This window comes from Epargyreus clarus, unplaced genomic scaffold (genome assembly GCF_041222505.1).
Source record: "Epargyreus clarus isolate Ecla_fem2 unplaced genomic scaffold, WU_Ecla_fem_2.2 ptg000035l, whole genome shotgun sequence".
NCBI lineage: Eukaryota > Metazoa > Arthropoda > Insecta > Lepidoptera > Hesperiidae > Epargyreus > Epargyreus clarus.
In genome coordinates this window covers 4,785,179-4,803,854 of record NW_027332240.1, presented here as the reverse complement: position 1 = coordinate 4,803,854, position 18,676 = coordinate 4,785,179, and the positions used below count along the sequence as shown (strand labels likewise).

At 36.6% G+C, this 18,676-nt stretch overlaps 1 protein-coding gene across 1 annotated transcript; it reads right to left on the bottom strand.

Moving 5' to 3' along the window:
* Nucleotides 1-8,740: 8,740 nt before the first annotated feature.
* Nucleotides 8,741-15,507, bottom strand: LOC140756531 (uncharacterized). The gene is made up of 3 exons (XM_073092054.1): nt 15,232-15,507; nt 14,904-15,131; nt 8,741-10,007 (listed from the first exon to the last, which is right to left on the bottom strand). The coding sequence occupies exons 1-3, from the start codon at nt 15,331-15,333 to the stop codon at nt 9,582-9,584; spliced, it is 756 nt and encodes a 251-aa protein (XP_072948155.1). The 5' UTR covers nt 15,334-15,507; the 3' UTR covers nt 8,741-9,581.
* Between the last annotated feature and the right edge of the window lie 3,169 nt (nt 15,508-18,676).

Sequence of the window (18,676 nt, the reverse complement as noted above, 5' to 3'; positions counted from 1 at the left end):
AATGTGAGTTGGAATAGCGATACGAGGACGTCGAATTATATAATTATACAATTTAGAACGAGATTGGAGTGTATTTTGAGTTTCTAAAAGAACAGCGTTAACAATGTATTTTATTATTAACATAAAAGTTTTATTTTGTAGATAGGTACTATGGAGGTTCGTTGGCTAATAACTTGTTAATTCTATATACATAATAATTATTAGAAATATAAAGGTAACTTAATACAGAAGTAAGAGTTTTCATTTATGTTAGCCGTGTACACAGAGTAAGTAGATATCTCTTTGACGTAATACATATATAGCGCTTGCCTAAGGAATCAGTTATATAATGGCTTGGTAAGCAAATAAATATAACATGCCTACCAACTCAAATGGGACATAGATACTTAAATGTTAGTAAATATAGCTTAACCGAATCATAAGTTGTATATGTTAGTTGCAAAGAATATGCTCATAAAAATAAAATACGTACCCATCCGGTTTTACTACACACGACTAATTTTTTTGGACCGTACCGTATGCTAAAAAACTACTAATGAATCAACTTAGTATTCAAATAACGTTATTCGCGCATGCTAAGTTGGCTGTAGATAAACGACTACATGCGTCATATGCTACTCTGAATAATCTTTGTAGGTACCTACTATAATACATGCACGGTTGATTTCCGAGAACCAAATGCACGTGCATATAAGGTTGATTCTCAATAAGACATAAGTACATAGCGCATACTATGTTGGTTTTTAACAAAATTAATTATGTGCATGCTAAATTGGACGTAGAAAAAATATTGCAGCCGCATGCTAGGTTGGCTTTCAATTAATTTAATAACATGTATGCTGCTATTGTTAAGGGGTTGAGAAACTACTATGTGTGCATACCATTTTTGTTTTGTTAACGAGGGGGAAACCTTCAAAAGGTAGCCGGTGCCGTGGGAGTGACACAGGGTTATGTGGGACTCTTACCGCACTAAAACCCTCCCGGTGGCCGTCCTCGGCACTGCGTAGAGGACTCCGGGATCTTCAAAGGAACGCAACTGGAGTCCTCTTTGCGCCTTGCCCCGTCGGGCTCCGCCCAGGTGAGCATGACGCTCGCCACACCGTCTGGTGCGTACGACGGTATGCGACCACACATACCATCGTCCATCCCGGGGTCTCTGGCCGGGCGGTTCGAGCTCCCACTCTTTCCGTCCGCAACCCTGGAGGAAGACAGTCTTTTCCGAGGCGTTCCAGCTTAGTCTTCAGGGGTAGCGGCGCATCTGTGGCCGAGCTCAGATAGGAATATATAATCCTATCTGTGTTTGATTGGGCGGCAGTAGCCACTGACCGTCAGGTGGACTGTTTGCTCGTCTGCTACTCCTATATTATATTAAAAAAAATGTGTAAGTTATCTACTGCTAGTAAATTCGTAAGTTGCAAGCGTATCTATTGTTGCAAGTTAGAACTCTAGAATCTCTATATTGTTATTATACTTATTATTTCGCTCGCAAAATTAGTTTAGTGAAGTTGCCAAATTAGCGCTTGGAAAACTGCCGCAAACATCATCACAGTAATGTATAACTTAAATAAAGGTTGAGTGCTAGAAATTAATTATACATTCCGTGCATAAACTGTAGCATACAGAAAATTGACTCTTTAACGTGCATATCAATTTGGCCCGTTGCCAAAGATACTCTCATCCGTTCGTACTACAATACAATACCTACGTATTTCGATTATCTCTTTAAATAGCAGTAAAAGGCTGGAAAGTATACATTTCTCTTTACAGTTGCTCTTTAAAGAAAACGCTTGCGCAATATTTGGGTAATACAAGTAATCCCGTTAAATTAACTGATTTTTTGTTATTACAAAACTAATCAAAACTCATAACCAGTAAAATACAAAGCCTTCATTAATAGCTGCAGTTTTAATATAAAATTCTCGAAGTCTACTGCAGTACAGTTTTAGAAAGTAAGTGCAGTGACCTGACATAATTTTGTGTTAGAACGGTAATTCATATTTCTCTACATTTCCTGCTGTGCAGTTTTAATTAGACAGTAAAGTAGTGTAAATATTTTTAATATCTGATATTATAAATAATGTACCTACGTTAGAAATAAAGGTTTCGGCTACTACTGTTAGAGAAGTGCGACACTTAAAAATTGCTTTAGAAGAGTCCGCGCCAAACTGCTAGTCCGCTCCGAATAAAGAAACGAATCGCGTCGCAATAGCAAATTGTAGACATTAGCAGGACAAAGACAGTGCGGGTCCACCCCGGCACTCGCCCGCTGCCCGCTCTCGCCCGTACGTTGCTAAGCAGTATGTATTATGTTTATAGTTGTGTTCGACCGTATTGGCTCTCTGTCTGACACCTGCGCGCATTAACTTCAGAGCGGACTTGTAGTTTGGAGCGGACTATACTAGGTGTAATACTAGTTTTTAAGTAGTTTATAATGCTCGTACTTATTAATTACAGTATCTGGGAAGCCTTACATATTACAATGTTCTGCAGATATTCTGTAATATTATTATTCTCTCTTAATATTGATTCTCGACTCTCACTGCCGTATTATACAGTTCTCACTCACTGCAGCATTATAGGTATTATACAGTTCTCACTTACTGCAACATTACTTGATAATATGATTAATTTAATTTTATTAGGTTTTCCTTAAATGTATGTTAAATATATACAGCTGTAAGCAGAAAAATATAATTGCATTTTCAATAACAATTAACAATTTAATTAAATTAATATAACGAACATTATAATAATTCATCAATTATAGCTATTATTAATTATTGTCTTGAAATGTGAGAAGGTAAGCTACAGCTTTACAATTGTGAGATTGTAGTAATGAAATAAAACATTATTAAAGTGATGAGACTGTAACTATAACTCTCATGTTCCATATATTTCTAGTCACAATTACCATGAAATACGATATCAGTATCAGGTCACCGAAGCCGGCGACCTTGTAGGCCATTCGTAATTTATTTTTTCTCTCAATCGACCAACAGAACATACGTATATTTATTTTGAGGCATGTTTCTTCAGTGTGGTATTAGTGCTCGTTGTTCGCTTGAGGTAGATACAAGAAAACATTTTCGCAACTTAAAAATGATGATGCAGGATACAGGATACAGCTACATGGTCAGTTCATCCTAAGACGGCCTATATCCGACTTTTGACATTCCATCAATAACATGAAGCCAGATTAATCTCGGATGGCTTAACAGTCCAGTCACAGTGTAAGGAGTAGATATTTGTACTGTGGTCCAGCTGATCTAAACGATAAAAGGTCCGCACCTACTCATATTGAAATTACTGGATGTACGTACTTCAAGTCTAAAACTAGCTACTCCCAAAAACCTGATCGTGGCAGAGAGCTTCATGACTTCAAATGTTTAAAATACCTAGTGCCCAACCATAGCAAAACACTTCTAAGTCTATGTGCCCAACAAGAGCGACATTTCTTGAGTTCTCCTTCACCTCAGAAACCAATTCCGGCTTGGCAGATGCGTAAATACATTAAAAATGCAGCTTCTTCTCTCTACTATCCGCACGAAGGATCTTGAACAGATGAAGTATATTTTCCATATCAGACATTCGCCATCTACAATGTTTTTTTCCAATAGATAATAAGTTTTTTTTTATAAAATAGGAGTGGCAGACAAACATGCAGTCCACCTGATGGTAAGTGGCTACTGCCGCCCACAGTCATCTGTAATCAACCCCAGAGAGGATGAGATATTCCTACATGATCTCAGCCACAGATGCGCCGCTACCGCTGAAGACTAAACTGGAACGCCGCGGAAAAGTATGTCTCCTTTACCACACGCTTCAAATCAGAACACAGCAGAGCCTAACACTGCTGTTATTAAACAAAAATTGGTGTGACGGTGGTACCACCGCAGTGGAACAACAAAGGGTTCTACCACCTTCAAATTTCTTAGTATACCTACTTATTTGTATCTTATTGAGTAATTTCCAAGATACAAATATACTAAGATATTTTTGTACATAATTTTTATAATGCTTCATTTTTGACAGTAAAAATAATATTTACGGCACAGCTGTTCCAAGCTTTCACAGATATTATTACTTATCTATTTTAAAAATGATGTAAGTTTTAGCGTATGTGTGGTTGCGTGAGAGTGCGTGGGTGACTTTATGATTATGATAAGCCGTTTCGAAGAACTAAAAGAACAAAAACGTGGCCTTTATAAATAGGCACGTAAATAATATAAATATTTCATAACAATATGTGTAATACGATAAGTATCTGGAGCCACGGCAGTGCCTCCGCCAAGTCGAGCCAAAAATCCAAAAAAAATAAGCGGCACGGCGGTACCATACTTTTCTCGAAGCAATACAGTCTATTTATGACGCCCTTTAGCTTCGTTGTTTCATTTATTCGTTTTTGTGTAATTGTATAATCGGCGCCAAGCTGCTAGTCCGCTCTGAAGTTGTCACGAGCAGGTGTAGTCATACAATTTGCTATGGCGACGCTACTCATTTCTATATTCGGAGCGGACTAGCAGTTTGGCGCGGACTATAACAGAGTATCTATTTGAAAATATAAAAGGGTCGAACAGTTGTCATTGAATTAACAATCATTACTTTATTTATCGTTACGTTGTATCACATATAAAGAAAATAAAAAAAATATATAAACTAAACATAGGATTTTCCTCACAGTTAATAATTAAGTATTAATTATCTTTAAGTTTTAGTGACTAGTAAGTTCTTATGAGTCTTAAAACTTATTCAACGCACGATAAACTGGTTGTTCACCACTTATCTTATCTTCGCTTCGTTTGCTCTTATCACGAAGCCGGGGTTTGGTATAGGTTAAGTTATTATTAAACCAGCTGTTTCTGTTATCAACGCTTATCTATGTAGCTGATGAAATAATTAGGGGATTATGCGTGTCCCTGTAGTTCCGGGACCAGAATAGGGCTACGGTATCCCCTGCCTGTCGTAAGAGCTGTTTGCGGGCGGCAAGAGTGGGAGCTCAAATCGCCCGGCCAGCAACCCCGGGAAGGACGGCGGTGTATATGGCCGCATACCGTCGTAAACACGAGGTGTGCGGGAGGAGCGTAAATTGTTCCCCCAAGGGCAGAGCCCGATAGGGACATCGCGCTCGGAGGACTCCGGTTTTGTTCCATCGGAGATCCCGGAGTTCTCCGCTAAGCCCTGAGGACGGCTACCGGGGGGGTTTTAGTGCGGTAAAAGTCCCACATAACCCGGCGTCGCTCCCACGTTGTCGGGTACCTTTTGAAGGTTTCCCCCTCGTAAACAAAAAATAAAACAGGCCCCCAGTGTAAAAAGTTAATTTGATTTTACAAAATTACAAATATGTCGTAGACTTATTCCCTTGATAAATTATTTGGTTCTGACGACCTTTTTTTTTAGCTAAATAGCAACTGTGTTTGGGGGCCCGGGGCGGACCTCCCCTTCTGCCCCTCCACCCCCTTAAACCCCTAATCATCATGATAAGTTATATATTTATCGATTATTATTTACGGCTTTTTAACACATTAAATGCCAATTTTGTAAAACCTTCTAACTTTTAGAAGTTGTATATATGATGCAATTAAATAAAAGAAGCAAGCTTGTGAGAACGTACGTGAAATATCAACGGTATATTTGAATCGAAGAATGAACTTCTCACAGCTCAGGCACATGTTATATTACCTACAAAATAGTGAACATTTAGAGCATAGGTTTATTAGGGGCTTTTCCTGTCGCGCGGGTTTACGCTCCCACGCGTGTCCCACCCGCACGCATGCCACGAACCATTGGCGCGTAACGTTTTATAATTTACTAGTTCTTGCCCGCGGCTTCGCCCGCGTTAATAAATATAACATACTAAAATTCATAAAAGTGAAAATTCGTACCTTCAACTTTGCTAAAACTCATCACTTGATCAAATGCATAGTTTATGATTCAATCCTTACTAATATCGATTAAAATATTCGATGTTTTGGGTCCAAAAGATCGATTCTCCGATTAATCTATCTTAGATCGCCATCCCTAGTTCCCGTGGGATTTCCGGGATAAAAACTATCCTATGTCCTTTCTCGGGTCTCAGACTATCTTTGTACAAAATTTCATAAAAATCGGTTCAGTGGTTCAGGCGCGAAGAAGAGACAACCAGACAGACAGACAGAGTTACTTTCGGATTTATAATATTAGTAAGGATTTTCTTGTCATGCGTGCCACAGGGACACGAGGTTTGAAGATTGTAACGAGTTCATTCACGTCCGCGTGTGGGAGTCTGCGTGTGTGCGTAAAAGGTCCATATACGAGTATTATAATTATATTGAAACCTGAACGTAATTGCGCTATTGAAACCCATAGTATTTCTTTTTCTGTGCCTCTGTTATTTACATTAGGTGACAACTTATTTAATTATCTAGGTATTTCTTTTTATAACATTTATGTTCGCTCCTTTGAGTAAATTAACTAACGTAATATTTTTGCATGAAGTCAAGTCATGAGTAAGTCATAACCAATTTTAAAATTAGCTCGCACAGTAAAAACTACAAGCAGATAATTGAATAATCTCAGCTGTGCTCGTCTGCTCAAACTAATTACTCTTGGAATAGAGTTTATAACATTGATCGTTTAAAAATAGTACATTACGATACGAGGACGAAAAATTTTTTTCTGACAAGTGTGAGTTTGCAGGCCGAGCCGCAGGCGAGGACTGCAATCACACGAGTCAGAAAAACATTTTTCGTCCGCGTGTTGTATAAAATTTTATATTACGGGGTCGGAAATGGGGGTTTTGCGCACGCGAAGCGTGCGTAAAACGTCCATTTACGCACGCCGTGATATAAAAATATATTTTTGATAAGAGACACAGAAATCTATTTGTATTTTAAGATTAGGAAACTCATCGACTTGGTAAGGAATTCATCACGATAGATTAGGAAACTCATCGGTCTCATTGAAAATTCATCGTGATCTCATCGGCTCACTGCTACACCTGAGAATAGTTGTATTTATTTACATAATGAAGCATATTACGGCTACTGTATTATGCAACTTGACCGCAATGCAGATAACCTGTAGCATACATATGCAATGGAATAGTAGCATATTGTTCCCAGGTGATATGTAGTAGGCACACATGCATGGTACATATGTACCAATGCTTATTGCCTACCGTTAATGAACAATTAAACGTATTATTTACTATGTACCTACGTTATTTATTTATTGGAATGAATTCCTTAACGTGGCTTGCCGTTTAAACTAAATAGCCGAAATCGACACGTAAGGAAAAACCGTTATGTCTACCACGTGACATTGTCTTACTCCCTCTGTCGTATAACCTCAATACTGAACGCTTGAAAACATTATTTAAAACTTGCTTTAGTTTAAAAAATATGTAACTTATATTGTTTCATAATAATAATAGGTGGGTCATAATTCTAATAGGGTACCACCAAGAAATCAGTTATAAATCTCATAAACAAAACGTCTAATACAATGGCATGTACCTTTGAAGGTGGTAGAACCCTTTGTGGTTCGACTCCAGCGGCACCACCGCCACACCTATTTCTACCTAATAACAGCAGTCTTAGGCGCTGCTGTGTTCCGGTTTGAAGGGTGTGATAAGGGAGACAGACTTTTCCGAGGCGTTCCAGCTTAGTCCTCAGGGGTAGCAGCGCATCTGTAGCCGACCTCAGGAAGGAATATCTAATCCTATCTGGGGTTGATTACAGAGGTCCATGGGCGGCAGTAGCCACTATCAGGTGAACTGCATGTTCGTCTGCTACTCCCATATTATATAAAAAAAAAATGTACCTAACTACTGAAACATGCATTATTCATTAAAAAAGTATGGAAATATGCAATATCGTTACACGAAAATCAATCACGATAATCCGATATCTAATAATTATATTTCTGTCTAAAAACAGCAAAGCTAACCGCTGCTGTGTTCTGGTTTTAAGGGAGACATACTTTTCCGAAGCATTCCAGCTTAGACCTCAGGGGTAGCGGCGCATCAGGCGCATCTGCCAACCGTAGGAATCTAATCTTATCTGGAGTTGACTGTAGATATCCATGGGCGGCTTTCGCCACTTACCATCAGGTTAACATGCAATTAACCGTCTGCTTTTCCAATATTATAAAAAAATGTATATGTTTTATAGAATGTGGATAAATCTTTTTTTCTGTTTAATGGGATAAATAATACATAAGCTAATTATTTATGTAACTACATTTATTGAAATAAGTAGGTGTTAATTACTTAAATTATTAAGATTTTATTAACGACAAAGAGACCATTATTAATTTTGGTACAAAACATGGAATGTTGCATAAGTCTAAAATGTCTAATCAAATGACAGAATAAATTCACTACAGGCATCGATGTTCCTATTTAGGTTAGTTTAGGTTAGATTATGTAACTGTCATATTACATATGATTTTATTGAGAAAAATATAATTTTCAATAGACTTTCCACTATAAAACATATCACATTAGTGTTCAAGACAGTTTTCCGTATCAAGATTTCAAGATTTAATTATTTGTAAAAAAAAAATATTCCCATCCATTCATATAATTTTTTTCATGCACTATAGTTAGATGGCATACTTTCTTAATTCTACGTTTTCATACTTATTCATAATTTGTTAAATATAAACTTTATGACACAAAATAAATGTAACATTATAACAATCACGTAAATTAAAAGAAAATAAATATGTAAACTGTCTCATTTTTTTTAATGGTGTTTTACGGCTTTGGCTTTTTGCCTTTCAGCCTAACTTTATTAGTGTCTCATAAGCCCCTTTAATAGACAATCCATAGACAACTTAATCTAAACTTAACAATAATGTACACAATATCTACGGATTATTATTGTCTATATTCCAGTCTAAAAATAAAAAAAATTGCCAAGGCTTCCTAAAATAGGGTCAAAATAGAAGGGAACTTTTATTTTCAGGACGGAACCTATAACCAATAAAAAAACTAACATTTAATCTTATTTCTAAAAACATATTTTTTATGACGTCATAAAAATAAATGGTAAAAAAATCACATAAGTTTAAAATGAAATAATATAACATAATTATGTAGAACGTAAAAAATATTTTAAGGGATATGGTGTTATGGAGTTTATATCACGCCTTATCCATAACAAAACACCTTGCGAGGTACGTTATTGCGTTTCAAAAATAATTCTATAAAAAATCTATAGTACGACAAACTTTCTGCGCGAGTTGCCAGCTTCATGGTCAATTTTTCAATTTCCCAAGAAAAAGTTGATAATTCTAACGTTAATTTAATAAAATTACAATCTTAAAAACTAAATCCTATGTTATTTGTGAATAATATGAAGAATTCCTCACATTGTTATGATATATTCGTTCTATTATTACATTACCGTTAAAATCATGAACTTTTCTGGTAGTTTTGGTATCCTAACAACATTAAAATGGCCATTGGCCTACCACGCGCGCAGAAAAGTTTGTCGGACTAGTTTGAATACAATATTATTATATCTGTAACCACATTCAGGCTACACATTTTAATAAACCCTTAAAAACGATATCACAATACAAAATCAAGACCTAAGCTACGTAGGAGAATGTGAAGGCGTGCTAGATCCAGACTGTTCCTGTTTCCCGATAATCACCTCTGGAGGGGAATGTAACGGGAATAAATTGTACGGGGTTCCAGGATCATAATTATGCCGTCGATTCAGTAAAACACCATCAAATTCGTACATAATTTCATGCCTTTCTGTCTCCGAGAACTGACGCAGTTTCTTAGCTACGAGCCGTCCGTACAGATCACACTCATCTTCATCTTCTTCTTGGGCATTTAATTCATTATACTTTTTCAAAACACTATTGAAAGATTTGAACGCATTCTTCATGTCGCTGTTATCGTGTCCTTGGTTGAATCGTCGCTTTTTGAATTTGTTCCGTTTCCTTTCCATTAGGTCCTCGTCCAAATCATCTTCAGATTCTATATCGTCTTGCCTGGATGATGTGGATTCCTGTGAAAAATTAAATTGATTATTATCAAAGTGAAATTTTACGGGATCACTGTTGATCGTTTCATATATTTAAGGTGGTAGAACCATTTGTGATTCGACTCCGGCGACACCACCGCCACACCTATTTCTGCCTCATAATAATGGTGTTAAGACCTGCTGTGTTCTGGCTTGAAAGGAGTGGTCAGGGAGACAGACATACTTTTCTAAGGCGTTCCAGCTTAGTCCTCGCTATAGCGGCGGCAAGTTTAAATTTAAGTGTAAATTATCCTTACTTCCTTACTATCCTTATCCTTATCCTTACTAATATTATAAATCCGAAAGTAACTCTATCTGTCTGTCTGTCTGGTTGTCTTTTCTTCACGCCTAAACCACTGAACCGATTTTAATGAAATTTTGTACAAAGATAGTCTGAGACCCGAGAACGGACATAGGATAGTTTTTATACCGGAAATCCCACGGGAACTAGAGATGGCGATCTAAGATCGATTAATCGGAGAATCGATCTTTTGGACCAAAAAATTCGATTATTTTAATCGATATCCTTACTTAATATTATAAATGCGAAAGTAACTCTGTCTGTCTGTATGTCTCTTCTTCACGCCTAAACTACTGAATCGATTTTAATGAAATTCTGTACAAAGATAGTCTGAGACCCTAGAATGGACATAGGATAGTTTTTATCCTAGATAGCGATCTTAGATCTATTAATCAGAGAATCGATCTTTTTGACGAAAAAAAGTCTATTTTTTTAATCGGTCTCCAGTAATGGATCCTACCTACGTTTGTGGGTCTTTTGGCATACTCTAAATAACCATGAGTTTAAAAATATCAATTCTTGCAATCGGAGACGGTTGCAATTTTATTTGTTTATATAGATTTATTATATTGGGATTATATTAGGGGTGGCGATTCTTTCCGAAAAAGATTGTTTTTTGAATCGATTCGAATCGAAGTGCAATAAATCGATTCACAAAAAAATCGAGGTCCTAAGAATCGATTCTATCTTCGATCTTTTTTCGAGGATAGCGAAAAAAAAAGGTTATCAGGATCAAACAAATTATGTATCCGTCAGCAAATCCTTACTTCCTTACTAATCCTTACTAATATTATAAATGTGGAAGTAACTCTGTCTGTCTGTCTCTTCTTCACGACTAAACCACTGAACCGATTTGAATGGAATTTTGTACAAAGATAGTCTGAGACCCGAGAAAGGACATAGGATACTTTTTATCCCGAAAATCCCACGGGAACTAGGGATGGACATCTAAGATCTATTAATCGGAGAATCGATCTTTTGGACCCAAAATATCGATTATTTTAATCGATATTAGTAAGGATAGAATCGTAAACTATGCATTTGATCAAGTGATGATCTTTAGCAAAGTTGAAGGTACGTATTTTCAGTTTTATGTATGTTAGTACGTTATATTATTTTCTTTTTAACGCGGGCGAAGCCGCGGGCAAAAACAATTAAAAGTAAAGATAAATCTTAAAAGTCAATTATCTCAAAAGTAGTAAGTAATCTTTTAGAAAAGTATTAAGCACGTTTTAGGGTCAATTTCGTCTGTAGCGACCTAATTAATAACCTCCTTAATTATCTAGATCGACCTTTCTAGTAACCTTGTATATTTTTAGGCATACCAAAACATTGTACTCGAACAAATTACCTATTAAAATAATAATAAAACAATAATAAATAATAAAACAAATTGCTTATTAAAATTACTTATAAAAATATAGGCTCATACATAACTATTTTGGAAGATAAAAAAAAAAAAATCTAATTTAATTTCATTACACCAGTATTATGTATGTAACATTGGATAGATAATAAATTCCTATAAATAAGCGTAACAGATAGATATTTCAAGATAGTTAATATTTTAAACGTCACTTAAAACTAGGGAATGACCTATAAAAGAGATAATTATAAAATACTGGTTCGGACAGAATATAATATACAATCTCGTATAACCGTAATTGAGTATCAAATTGATAACATTTATGTGTGTGTGTACCTATTATAGTCGCTTATTGAACTTACGATGACCTTTGATATTTTTTCTGTTATTCTAATGATGATAGTGAGGATGCATGAACTGATGATAAGTAGTGACCTTTTTTTGTTCACGAGGTGGACACCTTCAAAAGTTACCGCACTAAAACCCCCCCGTGGCCATCCTCAGCGCTGCGTAGAGGACTCCGGGATCTCCAAAGGAACGCAACCGGAGTCCTCTTGGCGCGTTGCTCCGTCGGGCTCCGCCCAGGTGAGCCTGACGCTCGCTACACCGCCTGGTGCGTACGACGGTATGCAAGCACACATACCGCCGTCCTTCCCGGGGCTGTAGGCCGGGCGGTTCTAGCTCCCACTCTCGCCACCCGCGACCCCAGAAGCCCCCGTTTAGTCGCCTCTTACAACAGGCAGTGGATACCGTAGCCCTATTCTTGTCTCGGACAACTGACACTGACAAAGTAGTGATAGCCTAGTGTACTTTGACTTGTAACGAGGGTCCGAGGTGAATATAATCTAGTTTAGTAGTGACGGTGGCAGAACCCTTTATGGTTCGACTCGGGTGGCACCACCGTCACTCCTATTTCTGTCTTATAACTGCAGTTTTGGGCGCTTTAAACTATCTATCTATAGGTTATACCTAGTCCTCCACGCTGGCCAAGTCAAGTGCATAACTGTAGGTATACTTCACACAACTTTTAGAACTTATACATAAAATTCTCTTGTCATAATGTTAGTTACCGTACTCCTCCGAAACGGCTTTACCGATTTTCACCAAATTTTATATGCATATTCATTAGGTCTGAGAATCGCCTACAATGTATTTTTCATACCCCTAAGTGATAAGGGTTATTCACCCTTAACATTTTTTTATTTATGTGGCAACACAACGTTTGCCGGGTCAGCTGGTTTTCTATATAACTTTTAGGTATATAATGTTGAAAAATCTATTTTCGTGTGTGGGATTGGAACCCAGTACTCCCAACGTAAGAGACTGAAATTCTTACCACTATACTATTACGGCCCGTGTGATATCGATAATTAGGACATTTTCCTGTAATTATTTTTAACGCAATGTAACCCAAAGGGTTTTACCGTCAAACACCATTAAATATACATTTGTCGTCATCCTATTACTGTCCCACTGCTGGGCACGAGTCTTACTTAGAGTGATAGAGGCTTAGGCCATTGCCCACTGCGCTGGTCACACATTTTAGAACTTTAAAAAAAATCTTGCTACTACGCAGTGATAGCCTAGTGGTTAAGAAACTCAACCTCTTGATCGAGGGGTCCGAGGTTCAAATCCAACGCACCTCTGATTTTTCAAAGTTATGTGCGTATTAGAAATTAATTATCACTTGCTAAACGGTGAAGGAAAACATCGTGAGGAAACCTGCATACCTGAGAGATTTATAAAAAAAGAAAAAAATCTCAAGGTATGTGAAGTCTACCAATACGCACTTGGCCAGCGCGGTGGACTATGGCCTAATCCTCCTCATTCTGAGAGGAGACCCGTGCCCAGCAGTGGGACAATAACTGGTTGTTGATGATGATGATGAAAAAAAATCTCATTCGTGTATTTTTCCACACGATGTTTGCACCGTTAAAGTAAGTGATAATTAATTTCGCACGGACAACTTGCATCGGAGATGCGTGCGTGGGATTCGAATCTTGGACTTCCAGATTGAGAGGCCGAATTTCAGACCACTGGGATGTCACTACATATAACTAAAAGTAGTGATATTCCAATATGTAATGCATGTACAGTATACATATTATGTACCAATCCATATACATACATATTATATATGTATTATGTAATCCATAGATAAGTATAGATATCTGATCGCCTTGTAATTGAAGGAAGACATTAAAAGGCTTAAACCGCTGACAATCCTGTCAGCCATTTAATGGCTGTCATGGTGTTATTTACGCGGAACAATGCCGACATGCGCAGTCAAGTAGTGCAAAAACACGAATTCGAAGAAAAAGTGCGGAGAAATATCGTTTCATTCGTAAATTATCTAAAAACTACATTTTTTTTAATATTTTTCAAACACGAAAATAGATGACAGTGACAATGTCAATTGTCAACACTGGTTACATTTTCTTGTTAGGAGTGAGTAATCTTTACTAATCTGTGGTACAACCGTACATAATACTAATACAATTTGGCGCGAAATTTTGAACAACCTTTAAATATAGTCTCTTTTAGTTTTAAGTTTTTGTACATTTTTTTAATGAGTCAAATTGAAGTTTTGTAATCGAAATAGATATCCTATTAATTAAATTACCAGTACACCATAGACAAAAATGTACCCTTTTGTTGTCTGTGCTATTATTCAACACCTATGTCATAACTCATAAAAATGAAATATAATTAATTAATAGATAGATAAATCACGTTGAACCATTAATTTAAAACAATTAACAAATTGACATTGTATCCAGTACTAAAATTATTATGAAAATTTCTTGAAGACATCTCGTTTTTACAAATGTCAAAATATTATGACGTTGCTTAGCATAGCGTCATTTTTTTTGTTTATGCGATAGCTTCTCGGTTTTATGATCATTTTGCCAGATAGCGTCATTGTTTGTGATAATGTGTTCAAATAATAATTAGGTATATTATTATAACACAGAATATCTTTGATCTTAATAATACATTTTAATTTGAATCATGTTATAAGATAAATTAATATGGAGCATGATTTATTTTCGACCATTGTTAACGTTTGATCGGTTGCGCAGTCAAATGACTACTGCGGTATTATTGTAGTACTTCATATATTTGTAGTACTTATTGTAAGGATATTTTTGATTATCGATGCCTTTAGTTACTTTTAGTAAACATAAAATCGAAAAAATAAGATTATACTTACGTTATCTTCTGTGTTCGTCCAATTTTTTGAGCCGTAAACATCATCTAAAAACGATTGCATAGGTTTATAGAACGTCCATATTGGTGTATATTCGGAACCAAGTCGGAAGGCCTCTTGTTTTTTCTTAAAATGAAATCGGAAGGCAGTCATCAAGGTCTCTTTCCTTCTTTTCAACTTATCAATCGACATACCCATTGCTTCAGACAAGCGATTCCATGCGTCATTTACCTAAAATAAATACGGTAAAATACAACTAATTACTATAATTGACGTATAAGGAAAATTGAAATAATAAACAATAAAATTAAAAGCATTTATTAAACATTACCTTGATTCTGTCTTTGTAATTTTTGCTCTTCGGATCCCATATATCGGGTTCGTTTTGGTACATATCTAGAAACTTAAACGTATCCTCGTTGGACCATGCCATTTTACGTGCGTCCCGTTTGGTGGCCGGGCGCGAACTGAGCGCTGCGCAATAACAAAATGGCCACGATCGGCCACTATTGACAACTGCGCGCCATATCCACGCGACATTGAATACAAGGACGTAGACCCGAGCCGGTCGACACGTAGGTATAGTGGGCCATTGTGTGTGAACGTTCCGCCATGATGTAGATACATTGTAGAGTTCCGTTATCGTTAATGTTAATGTATTTTCTGATTAATGAAAAATAGTATTATTAACGAAATTAGGTACGTTACGAAATCTATATAAAAATATGTATAAGATGTTATGAGATAAGGGACATGGTGTAGTGGTTAACGTACTAGGGTTCCTTACAAGTGGTTCCAGGTTCGATCCTGGGTCAGACAGATTTTAATAAATCAAAAAATCTATTCAGAATGAATAGTTGTATTGTCTTGTGTAACTAGACAATTGTCTCCAGAAAATATTAATTCAGGTAGAAGTTAGATAGTACTTAGTATTAAAACTACTTACTTAGTACTTAGTATTATAACATAACTAGATGACCCGGTGAACTTCGTACCACCTAATTATGAGTGACTATCTGTACCTCTTGGTTTCACTCGTGTAATTTATGTATTATGTCCATAAACTACTGGTAAATATTAGGAAATGGCCACAGGAGAACAGGAAAATAAAAAATACAATTAAATAAAATTCACTCTACCTCTCTGCACTCTGTTATTTTTTTACCGACTTCAAAAAGGAGGTGGTTATCAATTCGGTCGGTATCTTTTTTTTTATGTATGTACACGAATTACTCCGCCGTTAGTGAACCGATTTTAATAATTCTTTTTTTATTGTGTTATTTTTTATTGTAGGTTCTAATGAAATTACAAAGTCAGTTCATCATTGACTATTTAAGGGTCTGATAATGTGGCTCGGAGACAAAATATGTAACTCCTCAACCGATGGGGATATTTGAGTTGTGTTTGAAGATATTTAGTGTAAGTTCTAACGAAATTGCAAAGTCACTTCATCATTGACTATTTAAGGGTCTGATAATGTGGCTCGGAGACAAAATATGTAACTCCTCAACCGATGGCAATAATTGAGTCGTGTTTGAAGATATTTGGTGTAGGAGGTTCTAATGAAATTGCAAAGCCAGTTCATCATTAACTATTTAGTTAGGTTAGGTTGGAACATATAAGACAATATAAAACTAAGCGGGCAGGGCGCGGCAGTGCCCTGCGAGCGGGCGGTTCAATTCAATGTAAATTTAGACCTTACCTTAATTCATGATCACGTTTATACAATTTTATATTGTATTAATATAAATGTTATTATGTCATCACTAAAAAGGGTAAAAAAAATTTTAACAAAAAATACAACCGACTTCTATGTCACTACATAGTAAAAAATAATTCAAATAAATGTTGGTTTAGTACATATTTCTGAAGTCGGCGCTCAATATATTTCGTTCGAATTATTTTTTACTTTGTTTTGATCTAAAAAAACAAACAGTGACTCAGATGCTTCATTATGTCTTATGATAATTTTCTTAGTGCTCCAAATTAACGGATATTAAATTAAAGTTCCATACCCGATTAAACGACCCTAAGGGTTGATTTTCCAAAAACGGTGAAAAATGTGTTCTATTATTTTGAATCAAAAAGCTAAATTCCAATTTTCATAGACTTTGCTTCAAAATCTGCCGACTTCTAAACGAAGTGTCTTCTAAAGCCAAATGCAAATTTTAACAGTCTTTGCTTCCAAATTAACGGATTTTAAAATAAAATTCCAACCCCTACTTAACCATCTTAAGGGTTGATTTTGCAAATATTGTAAAATACATATTTAATTACTTTCTATCGAAATCCCAAATACCAATTTTCATATAGATTTGCATCAAAACTGGGGGACTTTAATACAAACTTTCAACTCTTATTTATTCACGGAAACGCGGTCGAACAGGATAAAAAGTACCCTATGTCCGTCTCCTGGTTCTAAGCTACCTCTCCACCAATTTTCAGTCAAATTGGTTCAGCCGTTGTTGAGTTATAAAATGCTTCACGAAAACGCGGTCGAACGGGATAAAAAGTATCCTATGTCCTTTTCCTGCTTCTAAGCTACCTCGCGATTAATTTTCAGTGAAATCGGTTCAGCCGTTCTTGAGTTATTAAATGACTTCACGGAAACGCGGTCGAACGGGATAAAAAGTATCCTATGTCCGTTTCCTGGTTCTAATCTACCTCTTTACCAATTTTCAGCTAAATCGGTTCAGCCGTTCTTGAGTTATAAAATGACTTCAAGGAAACGCGGTCGAACGGGATAAAAAGTATCCTATGTCCGTCTCCTGGTTCTAAGCTACCTCTCCACCAAATTTCAGCCAACTCGGTTCAGTCATTCTTGAGTTATAAATGGTGTAACTAACACGACTTTCTTTTATATATATAGATATTATTTATAAAATATTTATAAAACCTACTAAAATACACAATTAATCAAATAATGACACACAATTAATACAATACACACAATTAATAAATATGAGGTGACGGCTATAACTCGGGAATAGCAACGCATTATGATCGGCATTTTTTTTTATATTATAGGAGTAGCAGACGAGCATGCAATCCACCTGATGGTAAGTGGCTACTGCCGCCCATGGACATCTGTAATCAACCCCAGATAGGATTAGATATTCCTACCTAAGGTCAGACAAAGATGCGCCGCTACCCCTGAGGACTAAGCTGGAACGCCTCGGAAAAGTCTGTCTTCCTTACCACACCCTTCAAACCGGAACACAGCAGCACAGCACACAGCACAGCAACATCAGCAGCACCTTCAGGTAAAACCACTATTATATTGGATGCCCATGGGAGGCAGTGTCCACTTACCAGCAGGTGGATTGCAAGGTCGAGTTCAATTTCAATAATAAAAAATAACCAACTTTTTAAAGAGACGCTTTCTACACTTATCGTGGGTACCATGGACACACACAAAGACAAATACACAAACATCCAGACTCAGAACAGTAAGAGAATAATAGACAAACACCCAGACCCAGAACAGATATCCAAATTCATCATTCAGATGTCTGTCTGGCCGGCTATCGAACCTGCAACCCTTTGCGCGTCAGACCTGTGACCGGTATGGTGACCACTCCGTCACGCGGTCGGTCGGTCGCGGTCGTCAAATAACAAATTTACACACAGGGCTTTCGCATCTGAATCTTGCAAATATCATATTCAAGAGATTTAATACCATATTCATTTATTTCTTTGTCGATACAACAATAGCATAACAAACAAACATTCATACAAGAGTTATGTTTGCGTCGGGATGCAGCAGCCAGGATACA